Source organism: Ceratina calcarata, unplaced genomic scaffold, assembly GCF_001652005.2.
Source record: "Ceratina calcarata isolate Rehan_Ccalc_2016 unplaced genomic scaffold, ASM165200v1 scaffold27, whole genome shotgun sequence".
Taxonomy (NCBI): Eukaryota; Metazoa; Arthropoda; class Insecta; order Hymenoptera; family Apidae; genus Ceratina; species Ceratina calcarata.
The window spans coordinates 626,124-638,516 of record NW_017149195.1 but is presented as its reverse complement, the minus strand read 5'-3'; the positions used below and the strand labels follow the sequence as shown (position 1 = coordinate 638,516).

General features: G+C 41.6%; 2 protein-coding genes across 24 annotated transcripts in view; one reads left to right on the top strand and one right to left on the bottom strand.

Annotated features, from left to right (window-relative positions):
* Positions 1-3,133, top strand: part of exd (PBX homeobox extradenticle) — a 36,741-nt gene extending 33,608 nt beyond the window's left edge. The window contains exon 8 of the mRNA XM_026812321.1: positions 614-3,133. Coding sequence (XP_026668122.1) covers positions 614-628 — 15 coding nt within the window. The 3' untranslated portion in view covers positions 629-3,133. The remainder of the gene's footprint in view (positions 1-613) is intronic.
* A 332-nt stretch (positions 3,134-3,465) lies between these two features.
* Positions 3,466-12,393, bottom strand: part of cac (calcium voltage-gated channel subunit cacophony) — a 99,835-nt gene continuing 90,907 nt past the window's right edge. For all 23 annotated transcript variants that reach the window (XM_026812298.1, XM_026812317.1, XM_026812295.1 and 20 more), the window contains one exon: positions 3,466-12,339. In XM_026812298.1, the coding sequence (XP_026668099.1) occupies positions 12,300-12,339 (40 nt within the window). In that variant the 3' untranslated portion in view covers positions 3,466-12,299. The remainder of the gene's footprint in view (positions 12,340-12,393) is intronic.

Below are 12,393 nucleotides of genomic sequence, written 5' to 3'. Positions count from 1 at the left end.
ACTTTTTTTTCTTCCGTTGGCGTTAATCTCAACACCCGACGCACAAGTAGCGTCGAATTCAGAACTTGAATTTCAATTCGCGTATCAAGTTCAGAATTACTGTTGGAATAAATTGTAAGTTTAGTAGAATTTGTTTCACCATCGCTGAGAAAAGGCGTGAACGAGACGTCGAATTTCGTCGGTATGTTTAGTTTTCCTCTAATTGAGAATAAGTGCACAGGATGAGATAAACTCTAGCGATTCAACTGGATTCGGCATACGAAACATACGATTCCGCCTGTCTATCCTTAGTTGGTCGTACGTACGCACGTACATACGCATCGTGTATACGTATACGCGTGCATTACAGAAAAGTATACTCTATACTTTCGTATCCGTGTGTCGTCACCGATTACGATAGATAGAAATCGTGGACACGTGCCGACCAAGTTCTCCGTCTGTGCGCGCGTGCATGAATGGTCGTCGGAAAAACGATACGAAGTAAAGAAGAGAAGTATACGCTTCATCCGTGAACGTTGCGAGAATGTTGAACTGTTGTTTTTGAAACTCCTAATCGGTGTTAGCTCGACTGTGAATCAAGCTCGCGTACACGTCCGGTGATGTTTGGTTTCAGGAGCTGTCGCCTTGAAATTCTTAGAGGAATCCGAAACGAGAGAAGAGATTACGCGAATGACAGATGATTTAACGAGATACGAAAGACCGTTCTAGGGACACACGCGTCGTAACAATAAATTATTGTATCGTAATAAGATGTATCGCGCAATCCGATCACCTCACTATCTGTGATCCGAGGCTCGCTCTTTAACACGAGCGAGTAATACGAACTAAACAAAAATATCGATTAAGCTATTAATGTTATATAATTACGAATTACGAATTACGAGTACACAGAGTTCTCTCCGAGCAAGAAGCATTCACGTCCTTGAGCGCAAACGGGAACTCGATTTTCACGTCGATGGAATCGCGCTAGTTGCGAGCCGATATATTCCACGCGCGCGTACGCGCGCTCCGTTCGAACAAAATTTTAAATACAACTCGAACTCCTACGATGTTCTTTTAAAAATATCCGTTAATTCGTTGATTCGCGGGCTCGCTAGAGCGGTTCCAATAACGGTACCGAAGTTGGGGAAACGCGCGCTAAGTCGAAAAGCGGGAACGTGGTATCGGTGGAAAAGAAAAGGCGCCGCCTTCCCTCTTTCTCAATCCTGTTCCTCTCCATCACCCTCTCTTTCTCTTTTTCCATTCGACGACGCCGTTGTTCGATAACAATCAAGCGTGAACGCTTCTATGCATCGACCGCCACCTTTTCCCCCCTATCTGCGAAAAACCTATCTTGTGCGAAGCGTAGAACCGAAACGAAAAGACAGCAAAAAGAGGAAAAACGAGAAGGAGATAAACGTATATATACATATAGAGAAAAAACGATGAGGAAGCAAGGGAACGGAAAGAATAACAATTATACGAACAGGAAAACAACAGAGACGAAGCAATGGTCCTGCGACGCAACACTAATGTATACGATTTTTCAACATGGAAATATATTATATATTGTAGCTATACATATAGAAGTATATATATAAAAGAGAATAGTACATAGGCAAAATCTATAACGGCTAAGAGTACATCAACATTGTAACGACGATGCTAATTGGTAAGACGAGATTTATTTTATTATATTACCATGGTCGCTATTATTATTAATTGTCATTAATATTATTATTATTATTATTATTATTATTATTATTGCAATTGCAATTGCGGTTGCAATTATTATTCCCGTTATTATTATATTACTATGATCGATATTTGCGGTCCCCGTACTGCGTGAAAATCGCGTTGCAATTGTATTATTATTATCCACGCGTAGACTACCGATTATTAATATTACGAATTATTGAAATTGATTGCCGCTCCCGACAAAAAAACAGAAAGGTTGGACGTATTTTTTTAAGCCAGACGATGCAGGTCGATCGCGACAGCAGCTAGGTGATTTCTATCGATTTATTAGAAGCTATTGATTGTCGACGATTATATTGTAACGAATTGCGGTTCGACGATTTTATTACTTAGCATTTAGCTAAAGAAGAAGTGAAAGAGGAAAGATATCCATCTATTGTATAAACGCGAGGCAAAGGCGAGAATTACGAGTATCCTCCGGATGATTAGGTGATTAAATTCTGTTGTTAAATAAATATGTCGCGGGCGAAGCTACCGGCTGAAGGTCGATCGTTGAGACGCGTTTCCCTTCATCGTTGATCTGACAATTCTCACCGTCTCGCCCCGGTCCATGACTCGTTTCCCAAATTCCATTCATACGTAGCACGAATCGCATTTCCAATACTCCCTTTCGAATCGAATTACTTATTCGTGGGATTGAAAGGTCTCAAATGCCGATTTTCAGCCGATCGCGTTTCGCCGACCGATGCGACCAGTACAAGTGCGTTCGGCACAGCTAGTATACGACAAAAGAGCGCCTCACCGGGCGTCCCTTATAAACTCTACCTAACATTTAATAAAAATGAAATGAAAAAAGCGAGTCGAGAATATGGGATCGATAAGACGACGAAACAAAAAAAGAAATAACGTTTAACATTTATGGATACACGATATAAGATATATTATATTATATATTCATATTCCTCTCTCCTGTCCCTATCCGCACACGATCCTTTCTTTCTCTCTCCAATCGTCCAAGTTTCATTTCATTTTTCTTCTTTTTCTAAGATCACACGAGAGATCGTCCGTTCGAAAATTCTACTCGACGCTGATTATTATTGCGTTTACGTTTCATATCGTCGGATGAAATTTCAACTTACTTTCCCAGGCGAATGACGTTGTTTTATCGGTAAAAAATGCTTTAACGTTCTCCGCTCGAGGTGATAGTTGTTGTTAAATCTCTAAGGTACGAAGTAGCGTAACGCTTTGTTGATTCTATTCGGAAATCTTCTTATTTCTATCTTGAATACGGGAAAAATGACGGAGTATTCGAAACGATTTTTCTTTTTGCAAACTGGAAAGGAAGTTGAAGTAGCGTCTCGATGCGTACAACAGTATACCACAGAAATCATTGTATCGATTAAAAATCATGGTAAACTTAATAAAAACGCTCAAAAATAATATCGGTTCGATTTTATACAGATGTTTCACGTTATTCGCACCGACGCCATTCCCGTTCCTATACTTTCAGATCGTATCTCAAATCGAGTAGAAATATATAAAAAAATAGTTACCTACTCCTTCGTTAGACGCAGTCGGTACTCCCTTGCATAAAAAAAGGAGTTTGTTAAGGATTTGGTGGAGCCATCTGTTGAGAATTATCGTAGAGGCAGCTGAAGAACTTCTGCGCCATTATGAAAGCAGTTTGCGACTAGTTCCAATGGCGAGTTTCATTTTCAATTAGAATTGTGAAAATAGTGAAACCTTAAGTTTACTCATGAGTGAAGGAGGAACAGGTGCGTCAGCAAATATTTTAACACATTATTTTATTCGTTTCTTCCTTAAAAAAAGAATGAACTTGAAATTGGTTGTTGGGTTTGTTTTTGGATTCTGGCGAATAATGACTGGGCATTTTTTCGAAGCGACGATACACACTAATTTGCAAATTGAACTAACTATGTATATGTATATATGTATATATATATATAATATTTATATATATAAGGTAAGAGTATCGCCTCTCGTTTTACTGCATAATACGTAAGTAATGATGCATGGTTTTGTTCTCGTTTGCTCGATTCTCTCACCATTCGCTCGCTCATTCGCGCTCGACGCCACACCGAACGTTGGTTTTATATTTATAATATCGTAGATTCAAAGAATAATCATGTTTACATCGTTTTTCGTTATCTCGATAACGTCTTTATATCGCACACAATACTTCCTCACTGGCAGGAGCGTTCGCACGCGTAGAATGTTTTGTCAAAGAAGAAAAACGATACGATCTCGTTCGCGCCGCGGAGCCGAAGCGTCTTCCTCTCCTCTTTCGTTCGTCGACGAACGAGTAGAATCGCGTTTGTCAAATCGTTAAACGCACCGCTTTTTCATAAGAAATACATCGAATTACGTTCGTCAAAGATCCGCGCTTAGTCCGCGAACACGGATCCCATTCGATCGATTGAAAAAAATACACACTTTTGCGTTTGGCAAGTTTTCTGATTCGCGTGTGACGAGAATCGCTTCGGAACGTGACGCGAACTCTAACGCGCGACAATGAAATACGTATAAAGGTACAATCGGACCTGCTTTCACCGAGACAAAAAACCAAGTGTTCCATATTGTTCATTTTCACATTATGCATACATCTATATATACGTATATTTATATATATATATATAATATGTATATATGTATAAGTAATATACAGTAAGTTTACAATTAACGCGGAGATTGGCGAGACATTGCGCGAACGAGAGACACCGACGAGGATGAGATTGTTAACAACACGTGTGTATACAATATTTGAAAGAAAGAATTGAACGCTTCGTCGACGCTCGTCAAACACGAACGTATTATAGTACATATCGAGGCAAATATATGCTTGTATATGTATATAGTATTATATTTGTCTGTATATACGCGCTCGTAATGAACGCTTTTCGGAGATGTCGGTATTGGCTTCGCGCAGAATCGACCGCCAACCGTCCGCCATTCACACAAAACTGGCAGCAGCACCCACTGCGTTATATTATGTCTATACCTCTTTTTAAAAGTTAGTTTAATCAGAGTTAAAGCTTTCAATGTATTTCTTCTTTCGTTTTTCTTGCCCTCTTTACAGGATTCTTCCTTTAACAATGCAATGTAACACGCGACTATCAGACGTTTACAGATTTTCGATTTACTCAATTTTCCTTTCGATCTTCACATTCGCACGATTTTTCCCTGTTTCACTTGGAATTCGCAATCTCGCAAGCACTCATGCGTTCCCGTACTTTCGATTCTTGGGATTGTTACGCCGTCGGTCATTCGCGCTATCGTAGAATATAGATTATTATAGATTTCGCTTTCTTTCGACTACGCACCGTTCACACAGATTTTCTCGCGCGCGAAGCACCGCGTGATACACAGTCGGTCCAGCCATTCTCGCTTTCTCGTTCTCCGCATCTACGTTCTCCACGGTTCGTCCTCGTATCTTTCTTCTTCTCGCTCCATCGCACACGATTTTTGATTTTCTAACACGCGTCCAACACGAAGTCGATACGCTATTGTTCCCTAACCACGCGAGCGCATGTGTGTAAGTACCTAAGTGAATGAAGATGGCCCGACGAAGGATGATAGCGAACGACGCGACGCAAACGCGAAAGGATGGACGAGCTAAAGAAGGATGCTCGAGAAGAACGATGCGTGTGACTTCGCGAATCGCATCGCGTCCGTGAACAGTAGCGTACGAGATTAGCTTTCTTCCTGCTCGCGAGTTAAACCGGTCGCGAGATCGCGTTTACCGATCAAGATTTATCCCGAGTAAACTGAGAGGACGAATCTCTTCGAAGAGGGAGGAAAACTTCGCCTGCGACTGACCCGAATTATCTCGCGACGACGCGATCGTTTGATTTATCGTTTCAACGTTTTTTATCCTCTCTTTTCACCGTCCGCACGCGAATCCTATAGGGATAATATTAAGGCAACTCTTGTTACTATTTAATGTTTCTTCCCAGGCGTTCTCTGTTTTTCCCTTCGCGACTCGCGTTTCCACGCGTTTTCACGGGAACCGAATCTCCGCCGATCTCGCGCGAACTACGCACAGCTCCCGCACTGTCGAAAATACATTTACGCATCTTCTGTACATAGTATTTAGTTTCGTTTTTAATTTCCGACGCGAAACGATCCAGTCGGGCAACGTCCGACGATCCGACGAAATCGGAGACATTTTTTACGAGACCGATAAGAGTGGTGCAAGTGGAAACGCTGTTAACATCTTCGTATTCTGTTTCGACATTCGTCTATCGAGTAATGTAATTCTGAAGCTAATTCCTGTGCGTTTGATCGTTATTCCGTTATCGTGACTTCGGTATTTGATTTGACGCCGATCCCGAGATCTCCGATCGTCGTCCGTCGCTCGAACCCAGTGGATAAACTCGCCACGGTGGTGCGCGGATTTGGTTCAGAGCGCGAAATCGATGCACGAAAATAGAAATGAATTTAATAGAGAGGATTGAAACTCGCGCCACGCACATCCCTCGCTCTAAGTGTAAGTTACGCTGGCGATCGCGTACGATGAATCGCGATATTCGATGGATGGTAATCGGCATCGATCCGATCGTTCGAGCAGCGACCGCGCGCACTCGACCCTCACCAAATTAAGACACGGATGCTTGTACACTTGCAATGGATCGAGACGAATCTTTCTCGCTTCTATAACGTACGTGTCTTATTTATACGTATTTATATATAGAGATCGGTGTATTTAATAGTGTTTTATCCCACGAGATTTCGATTATTATTTGCAAAAGTATGAAACTCTACGGAGCTCGTCGGCTCGTCCAACAGCCGAAGAGGCGCTAGCGACGAACATTTTTTTTTTAATTGTTTTTCTTCTACTCGTTACTCCTTCCCTCTTCGCGATTGCATTTTTATTATCGAGAGCATTTAGCGTGATTAGCGCCGCGTCGATTTCGTTATTTGTTCGTAACCACATATATCGTATATGCACACGTACACATATATTTATATGCATGTATTCAGACGCAAATACATAGATATAAAATGCACGTACGCGCAGCTTCCTTACGTGAACATATTTATATATATATATGTATGTCATCCTTATTTATGTATATACGTATAGATAAGTAGAAAAACTCTTAAACGTAATACACTCATGGCATCCACTTTGTTTTATTTTATTTTTTCAACGATCGACTAAATGATTTTTCAATGTCTCTGACTGTCTAGAACCGATGGAAATTTATTTATACATACGTGCGTGTATACGGTCCTCTCGCGAATTTTCCTCATGCGTTCGTTCTGTAATTTCGTTTAATCGTAATTACGTACTTTCTACGAACGAGCCGAGAAGCGCCTCCTCCTCTCTTCCCTTTCTCGCGGCACCTTAGACCTGATCGAGAGCTTGTCCTCCTTTTTTGCCATCCGGTGCGCCCTTTTCTCCTCCTCGTTTGTCCATTCTCTTCGTTTCGCCCATTCTCTTGAATTATTCTTCCTTTCCGCGAAGAAACAAGAGCGTTTTGTTTCTCGAACGAAGATGTACGATTGCTACCACGGAGGGAGACCGATTATTCATTGACACCGGCATCGACGTTCACCCTGACGGTTCGCGGAAACGAACGTTCGCGCCGGTCCTTACTTTTGCCGGGATCGTAAATATACGGATTCGCTTCGTTTACGGTACGAATTTAATGATTCCGACGACTAGATTATCTATTAAATAGCGAACGTTTTGCGATAGGTTTCAACTTCTAACGTTTTCTAAGATATTACCCTCTCTTTGTCACCACCCTCCGATCAGAAGGCTGAAACTACGCGTAAGGTGAACCACGTGAAATTGCAAATAGAAAGATATAGTAAATTGGAAAAATTGAATAATCTGAGCGATCTTTAACGTCTACTTCGACCTGTTAGCGGTACTGAATCTATTTACAAGTATGTATACTCGGTCCTTCCGCGAACCGTTGGAACTTAGCCGTTCCCGCGAGGTGGACACAGACTAGAACCGTTCGCTTGTAATTTCGCATTCAGGTAAATGTTATAAACAAATGCTATTATAATACGAAAACTATTCACATCGAAGTGTGCTCGCTGTTCTGTTACAAGCGAATACCCTTGTCTGCTTCCATCTTCAGCTTTTCCTCGAGTGCTCGAACGATTCTATTATGGCATCTTTGTTCGCTCGCCCATTCGCCTAGTAAATTATCTCTCCTCGCAGCGTTCTTAATTCGTACGTACGAGAGAAAGGAATCGAAGTTGTTCGGATCGCGTACCGTCGTCAAATATTATCAGCGTTATCGTTATTACTATGTTTTATTATCGTTTTCTTAATGTCGTTCCTCAGTTTTAGTTTGCAATGTAGCCGCGTTAATGCGTTTCGAGTGAAAATCGTATATAGTTGTCTATAATTTACCTTTTATACTTAGGGCTATATTTATATGCTCTTCTTTCGACTACATCTATTATGTATACGTATTTATGGTGTATTTTATTAGTCGTCTTTAGAGCTTGGTCGTGATGCTTGTCTTTTCTACGCTATAGCGATCTCCGAGATTTCAACATTCCCAGACACTCGCCCGCACACGTACATTCGCATACACACGATTCGAGTTAATCTACCTTTTTCTCGCGTCTTATACTACCCTTGGCAGTCAATCTCTTCTCGTGCCTATTCTCGTCTACTCGCCTTTCTTCGGTCGGGGGCCGCACAGAAATCGTCTATCGCCGGATGAATGACACTTATTTGGGTTTATCACAGAAAAACAGTTTTAATAAGTAATACCCCATCCCGGTACGTACCTACTCGGGTGTCCCTTTCATTGTTAAGTACGAGAAATAAAACAAGTTCCGGGCTCGAAACTAAAACGTTAAAAAAGTACAAACAAATAAAACGGAAAGCATTAAAAAATGCGTAGGAAAATAAAAATATAAAACGTAACTCAATGTAAAAACAAATAAAACGACTGATATGTCTCAGAGAATGTAGACTAAAGTACAAAACGTAAAAAATTGTCTTCTTTTTAAAAGACTAATGAAATTCGGTATCCTTCGAAACAATTTTACTAATTTCTCTTAAATCTAACGTAACCGGGAAACGTTAATGAAACGCTAAAAGCAATCCGCGCGCTATCGACTATATTTTCTTATTTAGAATTCTCTATTCCCGTCTCCTCCATGGTAAATCCTTAAATTAATGAATGGGATAGGTTTTCCTACGGTCCGTCAGAAAAGTTTCCATACATTATTTCATACCCCCAGCCTTTTAACACGGCATCGTATCGCAGGATGATCGAAACGAACGCTCGGGAAGTAAGCATAGAAATTAGACAAATATTTATGTACAAACGGTATTAACATTTTTGTTTAATCATACCGCGTAGCATGCGGAATAAAAGTGAGTGGACGCACGAGCGATGTAGGAAAACTTTTCGACCGACGACGATGAGAGTCACGTATTGCGCACAGTTCAGTCAAGGTACACGCACTCGGCAAATTAGTCAGGCAAGCGCGAGGGTGATAGTGTATCGAAGGATGATTTTACCGTTTCGTTAACGATCGCTCTCTCGTTCTCGTCTTCCCTCGTCGACGAATTCGTTTAAATCTATCTACGTACGCGTACAGGTGTTTTGTGAATATACGTGCCGCGAAAAAAGATGCGTCGTTTTACTTTATGTACACTCGTATTAAAATTTATATTATTTCGCGTGTGTGTTTCCCGTTTGAAACACCTCGTACGATTGGCAGTATGTTAATCGGATACTTTGTTTATAATCTCTCCACACGTTTCTATGATTAGATAACTCCGATTCGGTTACACGCGCGCATTTACCCACGCTTTTTAGTATTTTTGTTGCTTTTTAAGTATGTGCACGTTACGGCTACTTCTGCGTTAATTTACGTTGAGCCAACGGTAGAATTCGAAATAACGTCCGTCCTGTTTTGTTACTTAAGTATCTCCCGATGAATTTGTCGCGTGCTACCCCCCGTGTCGTCGCGTAGGTACGCGAGATCGTCCACCGATCGATCCACGTGTTTTCCCAATTTTTAATCCGACGAGTGACGAGCTGCAACTAGACTGTGTTACGATCTTCCTTTACGCTAGCGTAATTTTGTTTTAGTAAAACGTTTTGGTAATCGTAGCGTTAGTAAAAGTAGTAATTATTGGTAATAGTAATAGTAATCGTAGTTAGTAGTAGCAGCAGCAGCGGTAGGTAATAGTAGTATTTAGCAACAGTAATAGTAGTAACAGTATAGCGACAGCAGTAATACGTAGCAGCGGTGGAAGGTGTCGAGTTTTCGGTTACGATACATCGAATATTATAATATAATATAATATATATTCCGATATATATTATAACGTATATTATAATACGGATCAACCAATTTATATTATAAATATGTATAATATAAATTATCTAATGTTACAGATCGTTTGCCGTGGATAATCGTTGGAAAATAATAAGTCTGAAAGAGGTAAGCGATAGATTTAAGAAATCCGAGGAGAAATGAAAAGTAAGTTTTGAAAGGGTTCAAGTAGGATTAACTAGGTCAGTTACGTTGCTTAATACTATCGGATGCGAATTTTTCACGATACGTATTCTATTCGGAAGTATACGATGGGAACGTTAGAAAAACGTTAAAGAGAGACGAGGTTGTAATCGAACCGATATCAGTGACGAGTTAAAAACTATTTGGCAAAGACTTGAAAAGGAGAGAGATCGAAATAAAAGATTTCCGATTTAGGCGTTTAGCGAAGGGAAACGGTGGCCGAAAACGAGAAAAAATTAATAAGATCGTTAGACGATAATGCGTGGCTAGTATTCCATTAACGATAGTAGCAGTAGCAGAGTACGTAGTAGTATAACAGTGTAGTAGTAGAGTAGTATCGACGGCGTTATTAAGTAGTGGTAATAAATCGTTAGCAATAGTAATAGCGATAATAGCGATAGTATCGGTAAGTAACAGTAGTAGTCATGGTTACAGCGAAACGGTAATAATAGTGGAAGTGTTTGTTCTCTCCCTCTTTTCCTCCCTCTCGTGTTTAATTTGTTCGTTACTCTTTAGACTAACTCGACCTCATTTTCCTCGGTTCATTTCTCAATCATTTATCACGAAACGCTTCTATTATACTTTATCATTGGCACCAGCTGCGACATTGTGAAAGTCCACGTTACAACGGCATCGCGAATCCAACGTCCTCTTTTTACCCGCGAGCAGATTGGTTCGCGAATAAGCGTTCTATAATATTCACGCGAATCGTTTCGAATAGACTCTTTAATAAAAATTCCTACGTATTTAGTTCGATGTAAGATGTACGACACGTTTTGCATCCTCGAGTACACTTCTTTTTTAATGAGCTTCCATTTAATTCGAGGAGCGAGTCGATTACACTTGAACGATTTCTCATCCGTTTTACGCTAGATACACTTTGAGAGGCGAACGCGTTTTCAACCGCGAAATCTGGCCTTCGAGTTCCGCGAGAGACGAACGAAAGGAAACGGTGCTAGCGACACCGTGACTACCTATCGGCGAATGTACGAAAAGCTGGTGTCCGTAGCCACGGTCTTTGCCGCGTTTCCTCTCGTTCTGTTCAACGGATCTAGAAGAGATTTCGACCGGGAGACCGTCCACTCGTTCGTCAAGTTGATTGCAGCTGCGATGAGAGATAGAATTTTCGTGGGACATAACGCGAACGGAAAACGTGCGCGCCCTAAATCCTCGATTGCTCGAGTGTTGCGGCGTTAGATCGCAGAGAAATTCGAGAAGAGAATCGGTGACGGTTCTCAATAAAGTTGGAACAGCCTCGATACCGTCTCCCTCCCGTGGTGCAATCGTATCGCATTATAACGAGTCGTACAAAAGTTGGATCCTCCTCGGCTCGATCCGTCGATTAAAAAGCACAGCAAGAAAAGCTTCAAAGTTTGAGATGAAAGAAAGTTTTTCGTTGAAAATAGATAAAGTTCCGAAACGGTGTTTACGGCGAACGCACCGACTCGTAAATCGTATGCGCCTCCGACACTGGGACTTTTTTTTGTTATTTTTTTTTCTGTTTTCTTTTTCGTTACGACGAATCACTGCGCGATCGGCAGAGATTTGCCGTTGCTCCTCGTTCGAAAGCGAGTCCTCGCTTTCGTTTCACGCGTTTCAACCGACGATCGTCGCGCGTCGTCCGGTGGCATTGCACACTTTGTTCGATGAAACGTCCACCCCGACGATTGCCCGTTAAATACGTAAGTACGTACGTTGGTTTTGTTGTCCCTGTAACGATCATCCGATGTTGCTTTCGTTTCAGTCGCACAATTTCTTTGAAATCCATTGCCTCTTCCGTTTCCAGTTTCCGCGTCGCGTCGATCCGTTCGATCGAATTCCTTCTCTCTCGAATCGGCTGACCGCTGTTCGTTCGTTCCACGAGATGTACGAATCGCCTCCATCTATTTTCTCCCGATCCTCGCACATCTTCTCGCGTACTACGCTTAATCGGCAGTCTTTATCCGTTTTTACCGCATACTCGTGGAACGTTCGATCAATCTCCGACGCTAGATCAATGCGCCCCTCCCGTCGTCGTGGAAGATTCACGCGCAAACCCTAAGACGCCTGGGGGCGTCCACGTCACCGGACCACCGTCCAGGGTCCCACTTTGGCTAGCACCAGTCGTCTTCGTCGCTGTCGGAGTGTCTGGACCTGCAAATATCGTTTCAACGTATACGTCTCACGTCTTGCGATCGAGAAGTAACG